This window comes from Fundulus heteroclitus, unplaced genomic scaffold, assembly GCF_011125445.2.
Source record: "Fundulus heteroclitus isolate FHET01 unplaced genomic scaffold, MU-UCD_Fhet_4.1 scaffold_593, whole genome shotgun sequence".
Lineage (NCBI taxonomy): Eukaryota > Metazoa > Chordata > Actinopteri > Cyprinodontiformes > Fundulidae > Fundulus > Fundulus heteroclitus.
The window spans coordinates 41862-63048 of NW_023397026.1; the positions used below are offsets into that span (position 1 = coordinate 41862).

General features: G+C 43.3%; 1 protein-coding gene across 1 annotated transcript; it reads left to right on the top strand.

The window, feature by feature from the left end:
* Nucleotides 1-3186: 3186 nt before the first annotated feature.
* On the top strand, nt 3187-11159 carry LOC118561278 (protein NLRC3-like; the record flags this gene model as incomplete). Its single annotated transcript, XM_036133244.1, is given in 3 exon segments — nt 3187-3308; nt 6025-6266; nt 9328-11159. Coding segments are annotated over 3 exon segments (2196 nt in total), but the record flags the coding sequence as incomplete, so codon positions are not given.
* Nucleotides 11160-21187: the final 10028 nt, after the last annotated feature.

Sequence of the window (21187 nt, forward strand, 5' to 3'; positions counted from 1 at the left end):
CTCCATCACATAACTTTCATATTGCGCATGCATTGACTTTTTCAACAATTCTCTCTTGCGGTTTTCAGCAGCAACGGCATTGTTTCTTATGGTTTAATATTGTCCATATGCCTTCTTTAAATATTTCTAATTCTACTCGCAGGACATGCGCACTTCCAAGCTTATTTCCTGTCATTGCCATGGTGAATCACGTTATTTGCGTTCCAGTGATCAGGCTTTTTCCCTGCTTATGCTCACGTTCAATGGTTGATCGGGCGCTGTGTTTAGTTACCTGACTGATATCATCTGTTCTGAAATCGGAAATGCTGAGTATGACAAAGGGAGGAAGAACTACTCAGAGTAGCATCTTTCTACTCAGTGTAGATCAGCCGTTTTTTTCTGAAACGACACTCAGAACAAAGACGCACAGCGCAACCCGCCCAACCACAAAGGCGTCTGTCCAACCCATCAATCAGTGGTGCGCTCCGATCAGCACCTGGCGCTCACTGAGCCGGGCCGTGGTACACCATCACACCAGAATTGCAAAATGGTTAAAAAAAACTGGTTTATTATTATTTTGTTTACAGTTCAGCTTGGATTTTATTTACTGCGGAGCCTAGCTTTGCTGTGTGCGCTGAATCCAGATGCTGTGCGTGAATGCACACGTGCGCAGTTTAGAGGGAACAGAAACAGTTTGGCGCATCAGTCAGTTCGAAACAGTTCCTGTATCGGTCACGTGACTTTCCCATAGTGATACGTGCATCAACACAGGTTTTGCTCTATGAGCTCGACGCATGCTCCGATGCATCGGTGTTGCCGGACCCATAACTACTGAGAGGTTATCTCATCCCCCCTTCTCTCATGACAACATGCGCACGAGTCCTATCATGAAGTGAAAAAAAAAAAGTTCATTGTGCGACTTGAGTAACGTGCAGTAACAGGGTGTCGGCAATGATAACGGAGATATAGTGACAGTCAAAGTAATTAGTTAGTTTACTCGTTACTGAAAAAAGTAACAGCGTTAGTAACGCCGTTTATTTCAACGCTGTTATTCCCATCACTGGAAGTCAGTGAAATGCGTGTGTCACACGGTCAATGCGTGAGAGTTGAGAGCCCTGTTAATAACCGCATCAGAAGCTATAAATGTTCTTATAATGATGGTTTCTGGCCATGGGTTGGGGGGCGAGGGGATGTATGGACGCTGGAATAGTGGTCCAATCAGCTTTGTCTCATTTTTATCCGACCAGCCATGGAAGTGAAACAGTGAAACGGGCGCGCTGATGTCGCAGTGGGTAGCACGACCCATGTTTGGAGGCCTTAGTAGTCCGTGTAACTTTAGGCAATTGTTTTTTTTGTTGAAAACCAATACCAAAAACGGATACTACTTCCGTTTTTCCATTTACAAATCAAAAACGGAAAACAAAGCCGTTTTTCCATCCCTGTCACCAGAATTTAGAAACGAAAAACCAGAAAAACGTAATGGAAAAAAAAAACGGCCCTTTTTTGGATTTTGCCAATTCCTTTTAGCATTTTCTTCTTCAGAGTTGAAAGACAAAGACGGTTTCACGGCTGGCCCGGAAGTGCGGGAAAATATTTCAAAATAAAAGCCTAGATGTACGCGTAACATAATGCAAGCATGAAGAAAAAAATAATGACGCGTAGAGATGTCTGTAAAAAAACACCAAGATTGAGATTGTTCAAATTTCTTTAAAATTTGTTGTTAGATTGCTGTTTACAAATGCTATTATAATAAAGTTTATACATTTTATAAAAAATATTGTTTTTAAAGCAATGATTTCCAATGAGGAAGAATCTTTCGTTGGAAATACAGTTATTTGCTTGGTAAAACATGAATTAACTCAGACTGAGCACAATTTTTGTTTTTGATTTCATCAAATCTAGACATTGTTAGTTGTTGCTATTAGAATCCCGAAATCCCTGCAATAAAACCTTTACACTGTAAAATGTAACATTCAAAAATGTCAAGTGAGCAGAACTCAATTCTCATTATCTTGTTGTTTATACTGATTTCAAATAAGTATTATGAGCTGTTTAGATTAAAAGATGCTTAATCTTAAAATATTGAAATAGAGTCCAAGCATAAAAATTAAGTATTTGAAAGAGGTGGAGATTTGTGCAGATCAGTTTTGCCTCATTGGCGGATTGTTACCGCCATGGCCCATGGGTGAGGTTTGTCAAAACCATGCGTGAAGTTTTTATCATGATTAACGGGAAATATTTTATATTATGGAATATAGGACTTCCTAAGAAGTCTAACTTGTGATCTACTGGTAGTTTGATGACTCAAACAAATCCTTCACCCAGATAAAGAGTCAATTGTCCTGACTGATAAGTCTTGTCAAATTGTAAATGCAGAATTGCATGATTAACAAAAATATTTTTTCTTCTGGGATTATTAAAGTATTTCTGGTTCTGATGGAAATATAACGGGGAAAATATACAAAGTAGTTTTGGATCCAAACAGGATGCTCCCTGCTAGCAGATGAGCTCTAAAATCTGATTCACCAAAAAGAACTTACAGTCACTATTAAGTTAATTCTAGTAAAAATCATTAAGTTCATAAAGTTGTGCAAACAATCTGTTTTAAGTTCATAAAAAATGTATTTATTTGTTTTTTGGATAAGTTTGCATATTTTTTTAAAGCAAAGTTAACTTCATGCATCTTACAGTGTAGATAAACATGAAGTTATCTTAAAGAACTCAAAACTACATCCCTGATCTAAATTTGAGAACAGAAGAGAAACAAAGTCACTGAAGTCTTTCAGTCTGGAGAGGGATTATCACAAGATAATTAAGACAGGAAGCAGTTTGTGAAAAGGACAACTTCACTTGTTACTTATCAGACGGAAGGAACTTGACTTCCCTCCATCTAAACTGATCAATGCATCTCTGGGAGAAGCTGGAGATTAAACATAATTTTTAGTTATTCAGCAAAACATCCTGTTAGGACCTATAGAACAGCTGACTGCCTCTACTGCTGAATACTGAAGTCAGCATTAGATTTCCGGTTTTCATACTAAAAGGTGGCAGTGGTGAGAAATTCTGAAAGTTGTGGCGCATAAAAAACGTCAGATGTATAAAAAATGCCTAGAATAAGCTTTCTGCTTTACAGGATATTTATTAGAACTAAATCACTGGGAACTGACTGGTTCTGGTTTCTCTCTCAGGCTGACTGAAGTCCAGAAGATGGAGGATTGTGATCTAAAGGAAGACAGAGGAGAACCTCCAGGATCCAGCTGTCGATCTATGAGGAGTGACTGGTCCAAAGAAACACCTCCAGTCTTCAGTAAAGAACCTGGACCCTCAGAGTAAGAACCCAGTTTTTAACTGATCCATGCAACTCTGCAGGTGTTGGTTGGACCCATGTGATCCAGACCAGTAGAACCCGGTTATTAAGATAATGTTCAGTTTGGTCCAACAGAACCGTCTGAATGTTTCACTCTGGATCTTTAAACCTTCTGCTTCTCTGCAGCAGTTTGTGTTCAGAGCTTCTTCTCTGGTTTTTATCACAGAGTTTCTCACTGATTGATGTGATCTGAATAACATGTTGGTGTTTCAGAGGTCAGAACCACAGACAGAGAGCAGAACCTCCAGGACCCAGCTGTCCGTCTATGAGGAGTGACTGGTCCATAAAAACACCTCCAGTCTTCAGTGAAGAACCTGGACCCTCAGACTCAGAGTAAGAAACCAGTTTCTAACTGATGGATGTGAATCTCCTGATATATAAAATCTAGAACATTAGCTGATTGATCTTCAGGGTCAGAATCCAAAATAACTTGATTTTTCTTTTAACTTAAAGCTAAATAATTCTGAAGGAAGTGAGTCAGAGAACCATTAGTGTTGAACTGAAGGCCTGAGAATCAATGATGGTTCAGTTTATAAACTGGGAAAACCTGGTCTATCATAAGCATTTAGAACCACAGTGTTATTGATACTTATGCTGGTGACATACATGAGGACATTTCAGATATAAAAATTTCCACGTTCCATTTAAATCTTAAACAAAACTCTGCTCAGCATTTTATTGGGGTTTTCTACCAACACACTATTCTTACTATTGATCACCAGGGTGACGTGTATAGATGTCCACCTCCCCCTCAGACCCACTGGGGGGTGGAAAGCATAAGTGGTATTGATGAGGCTGCACAGTTAAATGGACAGACAGATAATTATCTATGCAGCAAGAGAAACAAATTATATATTCTATTATTATCGTATTATTAAGAGAGAAAGGCAGAGTGAAGCTGGGAGACCAAGAAGTGTCTTTTTACCAGGACTTCTTAGCTGAGGTGGTGAGACAGAGACAAGCATCAGCAGGAGTGATGTGGGTTAAAGAATTTGTTCCTGTATCCTGCAGTGATGAAGGTTTTACCACAAAATGGAAACCCAATCTCTCTCACTACAGTGAAAGCGGTAAATTATTTTGTCAAGGCCATCTTTACCATGCAGTGACAGTGATCAGCTCACATTAATGGGCGGGCAAACATTCACTATAATGTTAGAGAGAGCAGTTTGCTCAAAATGAAGAATTAATCGGTATATTTATTGCTATTTTTTCAGTTAAGAGGAGATTATTGGGGAGAAATAATTTTGTCTGTGACGTATTTAAATAAATAGCAATTATATAACTGCTCTGACAGAGAATTAAGATAAGAGCCCATAAAAGCCTAGACTAGTCACACGTGTTTGGTATTCTTGACCTCTATAAGCTATATCTTATTTAGTTTATTATAGGCTACGGTTTTCTGTTTCTCTAAATGTGTGGCGTTGGCTTGTTTGGAAACCCAAGCTTTAGGCTGATCTTTTTGCTTGGGATGGGTTCTGTTATCTTTTGTCCAGCCAGTTTATGTGATGTATAGCAGACGCAGAGAGTTGTGTGATACAGCAGCAGCTCTACCAAGTGACTGATGAGTGTTAGAGGGGCCTGACAATAAATTTAATTTTTCTTAGGTTTTGGGGGCATAATATGGTCTGATATGCACTGATGAGTACCAAAGCCCCCTTCAGGGCTTTGCTGCTTTGCTAAAAAACGGTCAGATCAGAAAACAGTTTATCTTTCTATGTAATTCATATTTTCCAATCACAGCAAACCATCAAGCAAACACACAAGTGTTTATGGGGACTTTACTGAAGATAATTTACTTTGAGGGGAATTCAAGTCTACCTGTCCAGGGTCTACCCCGCCTCTCGCCCACTGAATGCTGTAGATAGGAACCAGCAACCCCTCACGATACCAACAGGGACAAGCGTGATGGAAAATGGATGGAATTCAAGTCGTGGTTTTCAAATAAACTGATTAAAAAACGTTTGCACCAACACGGAATGCAGCGACCACAATGCTGTCGTTACCCGTCAATTTCTTTAATTTCTAAATGCTCATAAATGTAACAAAGGTGTGTTTGTAGCTGAAAAATTCAACTGACTGTTGACCACAGCAGTGGAGAGACAGACAGCAGGCAGCTACATAACGTAACTGTGTTACAGGTAAGCTGGCAGCGAGTTCTTCTCAGCTTCAGTACTTGTCACAGTGCACCGTAGCGAGCTCCCCCACCATGCTGCGGTCTATGTGGCTTTGTATTTTGGTCTCACTGTGTTGAATTGTGCCGCCAGTTTGAAGCTTTTGGATTTAGATTGTTATTCTTTTAAATTAAATTCTTTGGAAAAGCTACATATGCAGCAATATCAACTACATGAAATGGTTTATATGGTGATGTCATGGCACCTTTAAGTTCTGTATTTGGAACAATAATAATGTGATAAAGAGGAAAGCCATACTAAACTGTTTAAAGAGAGATAAAGTACAAATTGTGCTTGTTCAAGAAACAATTAAGTGATGAGGAAACAGAAAACATCTTAGTGCACTCATCATGCTTCCATGAAGAGAAAGCAAAGCTGAGGTTCTGTTCTGACCCAGCTTCTGGTCTGGTGTTTGTGGTGGACCTTCATGAACATCTCCAGTTTCAGGAGGACAGCCCCTCCCTGTTGGTAGTGAACTGTTTCAGTGATGAAGAAATGTCTTCACAGATGGAGGAAGAGGAAGAGGAGCAGCGTTGGTGAGGAGGAGCAGCGGTCCTGCTGTGCTTTGTGTCAGAAGGTCCTGATGGATCCGGTCTCTACCAGCTGTGGACACTGGTTCTGCAGACAGTGCATCACGTCATACTGGGTCCAGTCTGCTCCATCAGGACCCTCCTCCTGCCCCCAGTGTGGGAAAAGACCCAGAAGAGGAGCTGGACTGCTGGCAGCCAATCAGAGCAGCTGTGCTCCAGGTGAGACTGAACATCTCCAATCAGAACTTCCTTCTATCGTCTCTGTTGAACTAATTCCACGTCTTTAGTTGGGATTTGGAAATTCAAGTGTTTAAAAGTCTTTCTGTGATCAATTATTTCCCCTGAATCTCTGGATTTCCAGCTGCTGTAAATGTAACGTCTGTGTTCAACCCAACAACCTATTGGGTTTGCTTTGAAGTGGTTCTGTTTTCAGCCCTTTGTGCTAAATGCATTAAAACTGAACATCTCCTTAAAGCTGCTGCTCATTTTGATGGAAACAAAAAGGTGGAGAAAACAACCTGCTGCACTGCTGCTTTACAGAAAGAGGGAAGGAAAGTCTGAGAGAAAAAAAAAAAAACTGTCCGGAGAAACAAAGCATTATCGCTCGTTAAAAAAAAAAATCAGCGTTATGTTCTAACAAAGTTAACGCATTAATAACGCGTTAAAACTGACAGCCCTAATTAAAAATACTTCGTACAATTTAAACAATTTCTTATGAATATTTTGGGAAATGATTTTGAAAAGTTCATGGAGGTTACGTTGTCATGGCAACGTCAAGCAAGCTAGTGGTCGCCAAGTAAAGATGTATCCCGCTCGTGGCAGCAGACTAGTAAATTTACAGAGTCTAATGACAAAAACGAGGAGGAAATATGGCACAGAAACGCATTTCAGATTTTTTTGGAAAACCACCACCAGTGAAGAAGAACACTAGTACCGTAACCACGACAACAGACAGCAGCCGAAGTGAGTAGACAGGAGCAGGCCCAGCCCCTACACCCGCAACCCAACCTAGCGTGATTGGATTAGACAAGCCCTTCCAGCCAACATCCAGTTTCAAATTTCCTGCACAGTGATGTGGTAATGAAACATTCTCACGTTCTGTGGCACCGGCTTGGTTTGCTAGATGGCAGTGGCTGCATTATGTGGAAGATACTGATCACATTTTGTGTTTCGTTTGTCTGAAAGTAGTCGGGAAAAAAGTCATACCAAGAGACAAATTTAAGAAAGACAACCGCTTCATAAATGCCGGCTTTTCAAATTGGCGTGAAGCCACTGAAAAATTTAACGGGCATGAGAGATCAAAGTTGCATAGCGAATCAATACAAAAGTTGGCGGCTTTGGATGACGTCCCCATAGATGCTCGGTTATCCAGCGCTCATGCCAGAAAGAAGGCTACTGCCCGACACTGGTTGGAACTTCTCTTCAGGACCATCCAATTCCTTGGCAGCAGGGGAATTGCCTTCAGGGGCGACACAGCACGTGAAGGAATACTGTATGAACTGATGCTGGAGCGCACCTATGATCTCCCTGAAGAAAGAAAGTGGATAGAAGGAAGAGACAACTGGATATTGGACACTATACAAAATGAAGTCATTGAAAAGTTTGCTCATGCTATCCACAGGGAAATTGTTGCCCGCTCATCGCACTGCCGATTTTATGGCCTTACAGCTGACGCCACAACTGACATTAGCACCACTGAGCAGTTCTCCTGCAGTCTGAAATATGTTGACAGCGGCCTTGAGCCTCACACTGTGTTTTTGGGATTTTATAACGCCCGGGACAGCACTGGAGAAACTCTTTTCAGTTCCATTCATCCATCCATCCATCTTCCAAACCGCTTTATCCCTCATGGGGTCGCGGGGGTTGCTGGTGCCTATCTCCAGCGTTCACTGGGCGAGAGGCGCGGTACACCCTGGACAGGTCGCCAGTCTGTCGCAGGGCAACAGATGCTTTTCAGTTGCATCAAGGATATTTTTTTAAGGCTAAACATCCCTAAGCTCGGCTTAAAGAGTTAAATCCAAACTCACTTTATGTGCATTGCAGTAACCACTCACTGGATTTGATTCTCCAAGAAGCAGCGTGTGAAGTGAGTCTTGTGGCCGATACTTTGAACTTCTCATAGAGATCGGAGAACAGAATAAAAGTTGAGATGTCTCACTAAAGGACACTGTTTTGATGCTAATGAGTGACATAAAGTTATGCTCACATATTCTCATTTGCACGAAATCTCAGAAAGTGATTCTAAATGGACCAAAAGATGTGAAAAATGTAAATTAGGACAGTGAAAGAGGGCAGATCAAATGCAAAGAAAATGAGAGGAGGGGGGAACATCATATATGTATAAATGCTTCTCCATAACTGGGTATGTATCCAAACTGCTAAACTTGTCTGTCTTGTAAGCAAAGCAATACAACAATAAGGAAAGTGTAGTAATAGCAACCGTTTTTTCAGCCAGCTGACAAACACTGTGCAGCAAAAGGTTTTTGTGGGCTACAATGTTTTGCTCTGTTAAGCCAGAGAAAATTTAATTTCAACAAAGCTAAGTTTTGTGTCTTTTGGGAAATGATTCCTCACTTTTATCAATATAGCTAGTCTAACTATTGCCGTCATGCAGGTTTTACAAATGCACAAGGTTTTATCAAGTAACAACATTTCAATCTATTTGTCACTGCTTTTGGATGGGCCTATATTGTAGCTTGTTTACGAGCTTTAGCTCAAAAATGTGTCAACTCTAAGAATCTTACATGTGGACTAAAAATGGAAAGCCTGTTGTTCATGCCAGGAATCACAGTCAACACTGGGGGCTGAGCAACCCTAAAGGTCAGATTATAGAATCGCCCCTGCTCCAGATTTCCTTCATTAAGGCTGAAAATGCTGCCAGGAAACATTTTCTGTCTCTCTGCCTCTTCTGTAGCTGCTGTGTTTGTGGGAGAAGGTCAGATAGAAACAGAGAAATGAGGACAATGGTGACCTGATGCTAAAGAGTTCATGTTGCTGAAAGCTGCTGCATGTTTCTGTCAGCATTTCTTCATCTGATCTGCTTTGTGAATCAGATCCTGACAGTGAACAGATACTGGCCACAAAGCAGAGGCAGAACTCTGCTGTCTGACCATCTAACAAGGTTCTGCTTCTAAGGATAGATCTGATTGGTTAGCATCACATCATGTGAACTAAGAGACCTTCTAATGATAACACCTCCTGATGTTCCAGATGTTTCTGTTCCAACTTCACGACTAAATCAGGTTTTCCTTCATTTGTATTCTCTTCTCTGTTCCAGCAGATGTTGGTCTGCAGGAGGTTCTAGAGGAACATAAGATCAGTCTGAGGAGGAGATGTGAACATGTGACTGAAGGAAGTGATGAACCAGGAAGTAGAACCCTCCTCAACAGGATCTACACTGATCTCTACATCACAGAGGGACAGAGTGAAGAGGTTAATAGCCAACATGAGGTGAAGCAGCTGGAGAGAGCTTCCAGGATCCAGAACCTCCATGACTCTCCAATCAGGTGCCACGACATCTTTAAAGCCTTACCTGACCAACATGGAGCCATCAGAGTGGTTCTGACCAACGGCGTCGCTGGTGTTGGAAAAACCTTCTCAGTGCAGAAGTTCACTCTGGACTGGGCCGAGGGCTTGGAGAACCAAGATGTCCGTGTGGTGGTTCTGCTGTCGTTCAGGGAGCTGAACCTGATCAGAGGTGAGCAGCACAGTCTTCTCACGCTGCTCCATGTTTTCCATCCAACCCTCCAGAAGCTCCCAGCAGAGCAGCTGGCTGCCCACAAACTTCTCTTCATCTTTGACGGCCTGGATGAAAGCAGACTTTCTCTGGACTTCAACCACAGTCGGCTTGTTTCTGACGTCACACAGAAGTCATCAGTCGACGTTCTGCTGACAAACCTCATCAAGGGGAACCTGCTTCCCTCGGCTCTGGTCTGGATCACCTCCAGACCTGCAGCGGCCAATCAGATCCCTCCTTCATGTGTTGCCAGGGTAACAGAGGTACGAGGCTTCACCGACGCCCAGAAGGAGGAGTACTTCAGGAGGAGGTTCAGTGATGAAGAGCTGTCCAGCAGAATCATCTCCCACATCAAGACCTCCAGGAGCCTCCACATCATGTGTGGAATCCCAGTCTTCTGCTGGATCACTGCTACGGTTCTGGAGAACATGTTGACCACAGAGCAGAGAGGAGAGCTGCCCAAGACCATGACTGACATGTACTCTCACTTCCTGCTGGTCCAGACCAGGAGGAAGAAGAACAAGTACCATGAAGGACATGGGATGAGTCCACAGGAGCTGATGGAGGCTGACAGGGAAGTTCTCCTGAAGCTGGGGAGGCTGGCGTTAGAACATCTGGAGAAAGGAAACATCATGTTCTACCAAGAAGACCTGGAGCAGTGTGGTCTGGATGTCACAGAGGCCTCGGTGTACTCAGGAGTTTGTACAGAGATCTTCAAGAGAGAGAGCGTGATGTTCCAGAAAGAAGTCTACTGCTTTGTTCATCTGAGCATTCAGGAGTTTCTGGCTGCGGTCTACATGTTCCACTGCATCACCAGCAGGAACACAGAGGTGATGAAGAAGTTCCTGGACGAAGATTACACCAGCAGTAACACAGAGGAGGCAGAGAAATTCCAGTGGAGATTCCGTTGTCACACATCTGACTTTATGAAGAGAATCATGGAGAAATCCCTCAGAAGTAAAAATGGCCACCTGGACCTGTTTGCTCGCTTCCTTCATGGCCTCTCTGTGAAGTCCAACCAGAGACTCTTAGGAGGCCTGCTGGGTCAGACAGAGAACAGTCCAGAAATCATCCAGATAGTCATCGACAACCTGAAGGAGATGAACACTGATGAAATCTCTCCAGACAGAAGCATCAACATCTTCCACTGTCTGATGGAGATGAAGGACCTCTCAGTTTATCAGGAGATCCAACAGTTCCTGAAATCAGAGAACAGATCAGAGGAGCTCTCTTTGTTCCAGTGCTCAGCTCTGGCCTACATGCTGCAGATGTCAGAGGAGGTTCTGGATGAGTTGGACCTGGAGAAGTACAACACATCAGAAGCAGGACGACGGAGACTGATTCCAGCTGTGAGGAACTGCAGAAAGGCTCGGTGAGTCCAGATGTCTTCATTGAGTGATGCTGATTCAGCACTATTGTCATCTGGTTTATTCTTCATTATTCAAGTTGGTTGTGGATGTTTTTGGGCCTTTAACTTCTTCTTTCATACTTTGGACTGTTTCAACCTTTCAGATTTCTAAATCAGCTCATTCAGGTCAGCTCTGCTGCAGCTTTTGGTATTTAAAGATTTTTATCTTTTTGAAAGATACAATCACCCAGGGACACATTTTAAACTTTAAACAGCTCTTCACTCATTGGGCTGTTATCTCATAATTCAACTTTTTAGAAAATCACTCTTTAGGTCAGGGCTATTGAACTGATGGTCTGTGGGCCACTTCCGGTCCGCGGGTGATGGTAATCTGGCCCATAAATGACTTCTTTATAACAAATTAATAAATAAGAGAACATCAGAAATATTGTGTGAAAAACAGCCCAGATGAGTGGCATGGTTGAACAGCCTCGGTTTGTATGCTGTCCAGTTACTAAGCTCTAGGTATTAGGTTAGGTTTCATTGTTTTCTGAATCAGTCCACGACTAGGTTTGTCTCACAGTTGCTACTGTCACTGACATCTTCAACCCTTGGAGTAAGCCCCCTTTGATGTGTAAAGCCACATAGGTGAGACATTTGGCTTTATTTGCACTTCAACCATTGGTTAAACAGTTGTCCGAAGGCAGGCAGGTTTTTATAAAGCTGAATGCAGAACAGAGGATCACTAAACACTAAACAGATGCACATTATTCCAGACTTTTTGAATTGAGAAAGCTTCTTGGAGAGGAAGCGAAACGTCTTCAACTACGCAAAACGAGTCCAGTTTCTTTGTTTTTTACTTTTATTTTTGGAATGACCATGACCTAGATGACTGAGAATCTTCACCAGCACACTAAACAGAACAGACACAGAACTCATGGTGCAGAACTGTCTCTGTCTAAATCTGCCTCTCCAGCACCCCTACACCAATAAACAGAAAAAGAAACAGGTTCATTTTTATTATTTTATTTAATCAGGCTAAAGACCAATAAAGATCAAGAAAAATAGTGAACAAATGAACAGTGTCCTGCCTTTTCTTAAAAGAAAACAATAAATTCATGTGAATAAATTTCATTAATAAGTTAGTAAATAAGTTCATGGTTTAAAATTGGTCCCAGTAAATCCACGCAAAAAATTGTTAAAGGTTTTGGGTTTGATATTTAATCAGAGGGAGACATCTCATCTTCGTCAGATTTGTATGTGAATTACGTGAGGTAGCGAGTGCTCGTATCTAAAACTATCTTTAATGTAGTTTCTCCCATAGACATGATATAAGAGTAGAACCCGCATCGACTGCTTTCGCCTTTGGGCACCGACAAGATTTGAGGGCGCCATCTTGGGGGTTCGACAGCTCAGCTCAGTGTAATGTGTTGACCAGGCGCAGAATCAATTTTAATCATCTATAAATTGCTGAATTTTGAACAAATTTTTGAAAAAAAAAAACTTTAATACTGTAGCTATTCGTAACAAATGGTTCAGTGGATTTAAATATTCTTATTCTACACATGACCACATTTATACATATTTACACACATATAAACATATTTCTGTACACACACACACACACTCACATATATATATATATATATATATATATATATATATATATATATATATATACACTTGTCATGTTTAGCAGATGAGGACCTAGGCGTAGGCGGCAACGAGGCGGGGCAGGAGTGTAGTGAGAAAAAGAGGGATTTTCATGAAAGCAAAACTTAAAGTATAAAGTGCATTACAGTAATCCAGCCGAGTGGTCACAAATGCATGTGTCACTGTTTCGAAGTGCTGTTTGGAAAGAATAGGTTTTACTTTGGCTAGCTGCCATAAGTGGAAAAAGCTGGCTTTTATAACGGCTGTGATGTGTGCTACCAGTTTAACACCATCATCCATTTTAACCCTAAAATTTGTAATAACTGGCTTAACATACTGGGCCAAAGAGCCAAGATTGGACAGGGAATCAACAGTGGATCTGCCAAAAATCACTATCTCTGTCTTGTCTTGATTAAGTTTCAAAAAATTTAGGGCCAACCATTCCTTCACATCTTCCAGACTTATACCCCATTTACACTACCCCTTTTAACTGTGTCGAGACCAGTCCTAGCTCGGTAACTGAGATAACTATCGAGTGTAAATGGATCGCAAACTGAACTAAACCGTGCCAGACACAACCGGACCGTGCTAAATGCAGCCCAGTTCCATGTGTGGATTCGGTTCGGTTTTTCAGTAGCCTGGTTCTCTAATAACAAAGAGCCAGCTGACATTTCTGACATTCATAAAAATACTAGCTTCCCTACCGTGACACACGATTTCCAGTGAAGATTCTGCTTAGCAGTGTGATGAACCTCAACGTCTGTCATTGTTTCCTGTGTCTGTAAATCCTTATTAGACGTTCCTTTGTCTTATCCACTTCCCAAAAGCCGACTCTGTCAAGTAAATTCATCAAAAGTTGCTGTCTTCTCCTTACTCTCCGCAAACAACGAAATATAACCAAACATAACTTCCTGAATGTTACAGGCGCCGCCATTTGTATTTGCTTGATTCCCTCCTTCAATCCTAGAGAGCAGTAGTACCATAGATTGTCACTAGGTGGCGAGGAAACCAAGGAACCGAGATAGTGTGATGTATAAACGGTCGACAGAACCAAGCTTAGCTTGGTTAACTGATCCAAGCTCGGACCGAGCTCTGCATGGATCGGTTTAACAAGAGTAGTGTAAATGGGGCTATAAAAACAGAGGCCGAAGAGAGGGGGAGTCCATGTTCTTAAGTGGTAAATATATATGTGTGTCATCTGCAAACAATGAAAAGCAATCCCATATTTTCTAAAAATAGAGCTGAGAGGAAGGAGGTACAACAAGAAAAGAAGCGGGCTTACAACTGAGCCCTGTGGGACACCCAACGACAGTGGAGCAGAGGGTGACCTATTGGCATCAAGACAGACACAATGATGTTCTTTGTGGTGCTGATGTCCTCAATGCATTTGTTGATGTAGGCTGACACAGTCATGGCATACTCATCAATGTTTATCCTGTTGTCATATGTTGCTTCAGCTTTGAACATGTCCCAGACTTTGTTTGCAAAGTCATTGGAGTTGTCTTTGTTTGCAAACTCCAAAGACTTTGCAAACAAAGTCAAACATTTAAAGATGGCGCCAGGTGAAACTCTGGTGTCTTTCAATGTCCCTTCACTTTTCACTTACATACCTACATCAGAAGCAGTAGAAACATTTCGGAAACGTCTTCAACAAGGCAGTGACCTAACTAACAGAACTAGTTTCACTCCAGACCAGATCTGTACCCTACTGGACCTTTGTCTTTCTAAAACTTATTTCAAGTTCAGTGATCATTTTTACAGACAGAAGCATGGTTGTGCAATGAGATCGCCAGTGTCACCAATTGTAGCCAATCTTTACATGGAAGAAATGGAAAAGAGAACTTTGGGAACCTTCAGAGGAACACCACCAAGCCACTGGTTTAGATATGTGGATGACACCTTTGTCGAAATCCATTTTAAAGAAGTGGAAGCTTTTACGAGACACATCAACTCGGTGGACAACAACATCAGGTTTACCAGAGAGGATGCCAATGACAACAAGCTACCTTTTCTTGACTGTTTGGTGAACATGAAAGGAGATGGAAACCTCAACATTGAAGTATATAGGAAACAGACTTAGACTAGACTTAGACTTAGACAACTTTATTTCAATCTGAAAAACTCACACAGAAAGAAAAAGGCAATTAGAAGAATTTTATTGATACAATATTTTAAGTTTGGCGTTCAGACCTCGGCAGGAAAAATTCACTCTGAATTATACTTAAATATGCATAAGCAGGTGTTTGAGAAAAGGGATGTTTGCCCCCAGGCCTGAAACTGGTGGTGGAGTGGAGATAGAAGAAGTTTTGTTCACTGCATATGATGATCTGTTTAAGATGTCCAACTTGATAAACACAGGTTTGCATGAACTGTCCATGATGAGCAAGCATGAAGCGACTGGGGAGAGGAAAAACTCCCCTTTGGGAAGAAACCTCTGGCAGAACCAGGCTCAACATGGCGGTCTTTTGACGGACCGTTTTAAGGAGTGACGGGGAAATCTGTAAGAGTCTGGAAGGAATTACACTCTGATAGGGACAAGGTTGAAGGAGGACCGTAGGAAAGCCAGGCGGAGCTTGGCTACGATGGTGGAGAAGGGGATGGAGGTGGGTTGAATCCAGTCATCAGAGTCCAAACCAGACACGGCGCAGCCACTGCTTGCTCGCTAAGCAGAAGGCCGAGACGAGGATGTGGAGTTCTTTTAAGATGAACCCAGGATGCTGATTGGCTTCGAGGAGGAGCAGTTCAAAGCTGATTGGCTTGCGTCAGAGGCGGATGAGTCTCTGATTGATGGGGATAGGCAATAGAGTTTCTTCAGTTTGAATTTTCGCTTAAGCTCCATTTCAATCTGAAAAACTCACACAGAAAGAAAAGGCAATTAGAAGAATTTTATTGATACAATATTTTAAGAGTTTGGCGCTCAGACCTGGGCAGGAAAAATTCATGCTAAATTATACTTATGCACAATATGCACAAGTAGGCGTATGAGAATAGGGATGTTTTCCCCCCAAAAATTGCCGAGGTCGAGGCCAGTGCATCAACAGGGCCATTGCCGCGAAGGCCTACCAAAACAGGGCCGGTTGCCGCGAAGGCCTACCAAAGTTGAGTGAGATGAATGGGGAAGATGAGGTGGGGTGTATGGTGAGGTGAATGAATAGAGATGGTCAGTCTCAGGGATGATGCTTGGGAATGAAAGGCTTGCAAAGGGGGACGTCTGAATCGAAATACGACATTGGTGCGATGGTTCTTGCGCTTGCTGAAAAGCAGGCCGAGAGATGATTTAGAGTTGCTTTTAAAGGTGAAAACTGGATGATGATTGGGCTTCGAGGAGGTGTGGCACGAAGTGGATTGCTGCATCGGAGGCGGACCAGCCTCTGATTGGATGGAAGTAAGCAAGAGTTCTTCAGTTGTATTTCCACCTTTAGCTTCATTTCAATCTAAAGACTCACAAAGAGAGAAAAGGCGATTAGAAGAATTTATTGATACAATAATTTAAACTTTGGCGCTCGGACCTCGGCAGGAAACATAAACGCTGATTTATACTTTAATGTAGATAAGCAGATGTATGAGAATAGGGATATTCCCCCCAAAAACATAGAAGGGAACGTTGCAGTAAGCATGGCAGGGAACATGGCAGGGAGTATGCAGGGAACATGGCAGGAAGCATGTCAGGGAGCATTGCAGGAAGCATGGCAGGGAACATGGCAGGGAGCATAGAAGGGAACATTGCAGGAAGCATGGCAAGGAAAATGGCAGGGAACATGGCAGGGAGCATGAAGGAAGAACAGCAGGGAGCATAGAAGAGAACATTGCAGGAAGCATGGCAGGGAACATGGTGGGGAGCATAGAAGGGAACGTTGCAGGAAGCATGGCAGGGAGCACGGCAGAGAGCATAGAAGGGAACATTGCAGGGAGCATAGAAGGGAACATGCCAGGGAGTATGTAGGGAACATGGCAGGGAACCTTGCAGGAAGCATGGCAGGGAGCATAGAAGGAAGCATGGCAGGAAGCATGGCAGGGAACATGGCAGGGAACATGGCAGGGAGCATGAAGGAAGCACGGCAGGAAGCATAGAAGGGAACATTGCAGGGAGCATGGCAGGTGAGGTGGATGGTGAGGTGGATGGTGAGATGAATGAAGATAGATGAGATGGTCAGTCTCATGCACGGGGCTGATGACCATAAAGGAATGAACAAGGATGGCAGGACACATGAATGACCGACGCTTGGATGACAGGACGCATGAATGATATGACATATGACATGACAAATGACAGGAAAAAGGACAGGACAATGGACAGGATGCCTGAATGACAGGATGCCTGGTCGACAGAACCAATGACAAGACGATTGACAGAATAAATGACAGAAGATGCTTAGGGATGATGCACATGCATGAATGAATGGATGACCACGAAGGAATGAACAGAATGACAGGACGCATGCATGGCGGGACGTCTGGATGACAGAATAAATGACAGGAGATGCATAAATGACAGGATGAATGACAGGAGATGCATGAATGACCATGAAGGAATGAATAGGATGATAGGACGACTGCATGGCGGGACGTCTGGATGACAGGACAGGGGATGCTTAGGGATGATACACATGAATGAATGAGTGACCATGAAGATATGAACAGGACAGGACGCGTGTCTAATGAGACTTGAATGACATTTGAATACACCACCAGTATTTGCAGTTAGATTACCTTGAAAATGAGCATTAGGCGGCTAAGATGAATGAAAGGTCAGAGCAGATACGTGAGGCATGCTGATAGTCATCGCCCAGCGATTGGGCTCCACGAGCGTCTGCTGTTGCGCAGCTCACATTCTGAATGAATGCTGAAATAACTAGATGAAAGGCCACAAGATTAACGGTTTCTTGGATGATTTGAAAACAGTGTGTTGGCTTGGGGACCCTCCGATTTAACAAAAGTGCTTTGAAAAGCGAAGTCATGAACAATTTAGAACAATTTCACGAATCTGCGAACCAACTGTTTTTAGAATACCCCAAAACCTACGGATGCACATCCATAAAATTAAACATATCTACAGACAAAAGACATTATTATAGAAAGTATATTTCAAATCCGGACGAGAAGCAAGCCAGCCCAGAAAGAAAGTTCAGAACAGCGACTCTTAACCAGAGTATCCTGTTCAAGGAGGGAAGGGAACGGAATTAGTGAGCTCAAGCTGCCTGGAAATAAAAGTGTGACTCTTGCAATGATGCACCTGGGAGATTGAGATGACCGAGCGAGGAGAGCAGCTGACGCTCAGAAATAACTGATGAGAATGAAACTGATATCTCGAGAATTCAAGAGCTTGACTCTTGAATTCTTGAGATATCAATGGTTCACAGTCCATTTTGTGGCTTCAGCAGTTCAGCAGTCCATTTTGTGGCTTCAGCAGTTCAGCAGTCTGAAGCAAATGTGTAAATGTGCAGATATACGAAAGTGGTACAGTGTCCATTTTGGGCTTCAGCAGTTCACAGTCCATTTTGTGGCTTCAGCAGATCAACAGTCTGATGGCATATGTGCAGATGTGCAATATGCGAATGTGGTACAGAGTCCATTTTGCGGCCTCAGCAGTTCAGCGTCCCTTTTGTGATTTCAGCAGTTCTAGCAGTTCAACAGTCTGATGGCAGCAGGGAAAAAGCTTTTGCAGATCCTGGTGGACCTGCAGCACATGCTGCGGAACCTCTTCCCAGAAGGCAGTAGGGAGAACAGTCCATGATGGGGGTGTGAGGGGCCCCCGATGATGTTACGGGCTCGGGACACACAGCACTGTGATGAGATGTCCTTGATGGAGGGAAGAGGAGCCCCGATGATCCCTTCTGCTGTCTTCACCGCTCTCCTGATGTTCTTCCAGTCGGCGGCACTGCAGCCTCCACACCACACAGAGAGACAGCTGGTCAGAATGCTCTCTATGGTGCTTCTGTAGAAGGTCTTGAGGATGGGCGGGGGCAGGTGGGCTCTCCTCATCCTATACAGGAAGTACAGTCATTTCTGTGTCTTCTTCACCAGTGACGTGGTGTTCACAGACCAGGTGAGGTTATCCGTGATGTGCACCCCCAGGAACTTGGTGCTGCTGACCACCTCCACAGCTGAGCTGTTGATGAGCAGTGGAGCGTGGTACAAACTGGAACGGTTCGAGTGTTGGGGGGAGACTGGAGATGATGTGTTCTTTCACCAGCCTTTCAAAGCACTTCATCATGATGGGAGTCAGTGCAACAGGCCAGTAGTCGTTAAAGCAGGTGACTTGAGGTTTATTCGGCACCGGAATGATGGAGGCAGACTTAAAGCATGCTGGCACTGTGGCTTGGTCCAGCGAGGTCTTAAAAATGTCTGTGAGGACACCAGCCAGCTGACCTGCACACTCTTTGAGCTCCCGCCTAGGTATGTTGTCAGGACCTGGGGCCTTCCGCGGGTTGACTCTCCTTAGAGTCTTCCACACGTCGGCGGTGTCAAGGCAGAGGACCTCCTCTTTCTGATGGGGAACAGCTTTCACTGCTGGAGTGCTGTTTAGTGCCTCAAACCTTCCAAAGAAGTTATTTAGTCCATTGAGGAAGTCCCCATCAACTTCACCCACCGGGGGGGGAGGGCGTGTTGTAACCCACTCACACAGACCAATATCTTCTTTTTGACTCACACCACCCACTGGAGCACAAACTTTCGGTCATCAGAACCTTACAACACTGGGCCGAGCATGTCCCTACTAAAACAGAAGGGAAGCACAAGGAACAGAAACACATCAGAGATGCCCTCCGAACCTGTGGGTACCCAAACTGGGCTTTTGTCAAATCGGCAAGAAAATCAAAAAGACCCGCTGCAGAACATAATGGTGAGAAGAATAAACGCAAAAACATCGTCATCCCATATGTTGCTGGAGTCTCTGAAAAACTCAAGAGGATTTTCTCCAAACACAAAATCCCAGTACATTTCAAACCAAACAGGACCCTCAGGCAGAGGCTGGTGCATCCCAAGGACAAAACCCCCAAACCTAAGAGGAGCGGAGTGATATGCAGTTCAGTGCAGTGAGGAATGTTCTGATCTTTATATTGGACAAAACCAAAAAACCTCTCCACAGACGCATGGCTCAACACAGGAGAGCTACCTCCTCAGGACAAGACTCTGCTGTCCACCTACACCTTAAGGACAAAGGACACTCTTTTGAGGACCAAAATGTTCACATTTTGGATACAGAAGACAGATGGTTTGAAAGGGGTGTGAAGTAAGCCATCTATGTTGAGAGAGAAAAAAACCTTAGACAGAGGAGGAGGCCTTAGGTTCCAACTCTCAAAAACTTATAATACAGCTATAGGATTAATTCCGGCCAATAATCACCTCAACTCTCACCCTCATTCGGGTAATCAAAACATTGTTCCTGCAAGCCAGGCCAATAACAACCCCAACGACTCCTCGTTACAGAGGAGTGGATCAGTTTCGGTTCAATCTGCTGGCTTAATGACTTTGACTGCCCATTACTAAGGGGGTGGACCTGTTTCTGTTGAATTTGCATGTTATCTAAGCCATTACAACGCCTTTGTTGGGCAGTAGCTTGATGTAATGTGGCGCAAAGCTTGATGCTCCACATTACTCCAGACTTTTTGAATGCGGTACCGCGCACGTGACGTCACCGTCTCAAGAGCAACGCCCCTTTTGCCGCTTAGGTAGGGCATACAGGAGAGAAAGCACGGATAACCCAGCTATTACACGCGCAACAGAAACAGCGATATGACCGACTTTACAGCCGTTAAACTTTCCCAGACGATGTCCCAGGCACACGGATTACTGGTCGCACTGTCGAAGAACACACCAACCTTCAGCTCAAACGATGGCTTGAGGTTCGAGGGCTTAAAAAGACTGGAAAACTGGTCGAGTTGATGAACGGTAAGCTTTGTTTTTTTTTTGTTTTTTTTGTTGTTGTTGTTGTTTGCAATCACCGTCCAGGAATGGGTATATGTTTAATGTTTGTCTCATTTGAAATGTTTTTGAGTAAGCTATCCTGGTAGCAGGGTATCATGTTAGCGCCTGCTACCATGATAGCCTATATGCTGTCATGGTAGCAGGCGCTACTTTATTAACATGTCGGCCACCAAAATACTCTTACCTTGACTTGATGTCGCTGGAATTGGGTCAGGATGTTCTTCGGTTGGGCCCTTTCCTCCGACAAAATGCTTGCTACATATGTACTTGAATTTGGTAACTTTTTCCGGGTTGAACTGTTGTGTAGGCCGACCGCCCCGGTCCCAGCGCACACATTTCTCCTTGGCAGTCTTGAAGAAAACATCCTTCATATGCTGCCGATCAGCGTAACTCGAGTCGCTGTTGCACGTTCCATAGCAACAATGTTTAAAAACCATGGTCTTAGATTTGGAAAAAGCAGTCGTTTACCGAGTAAAA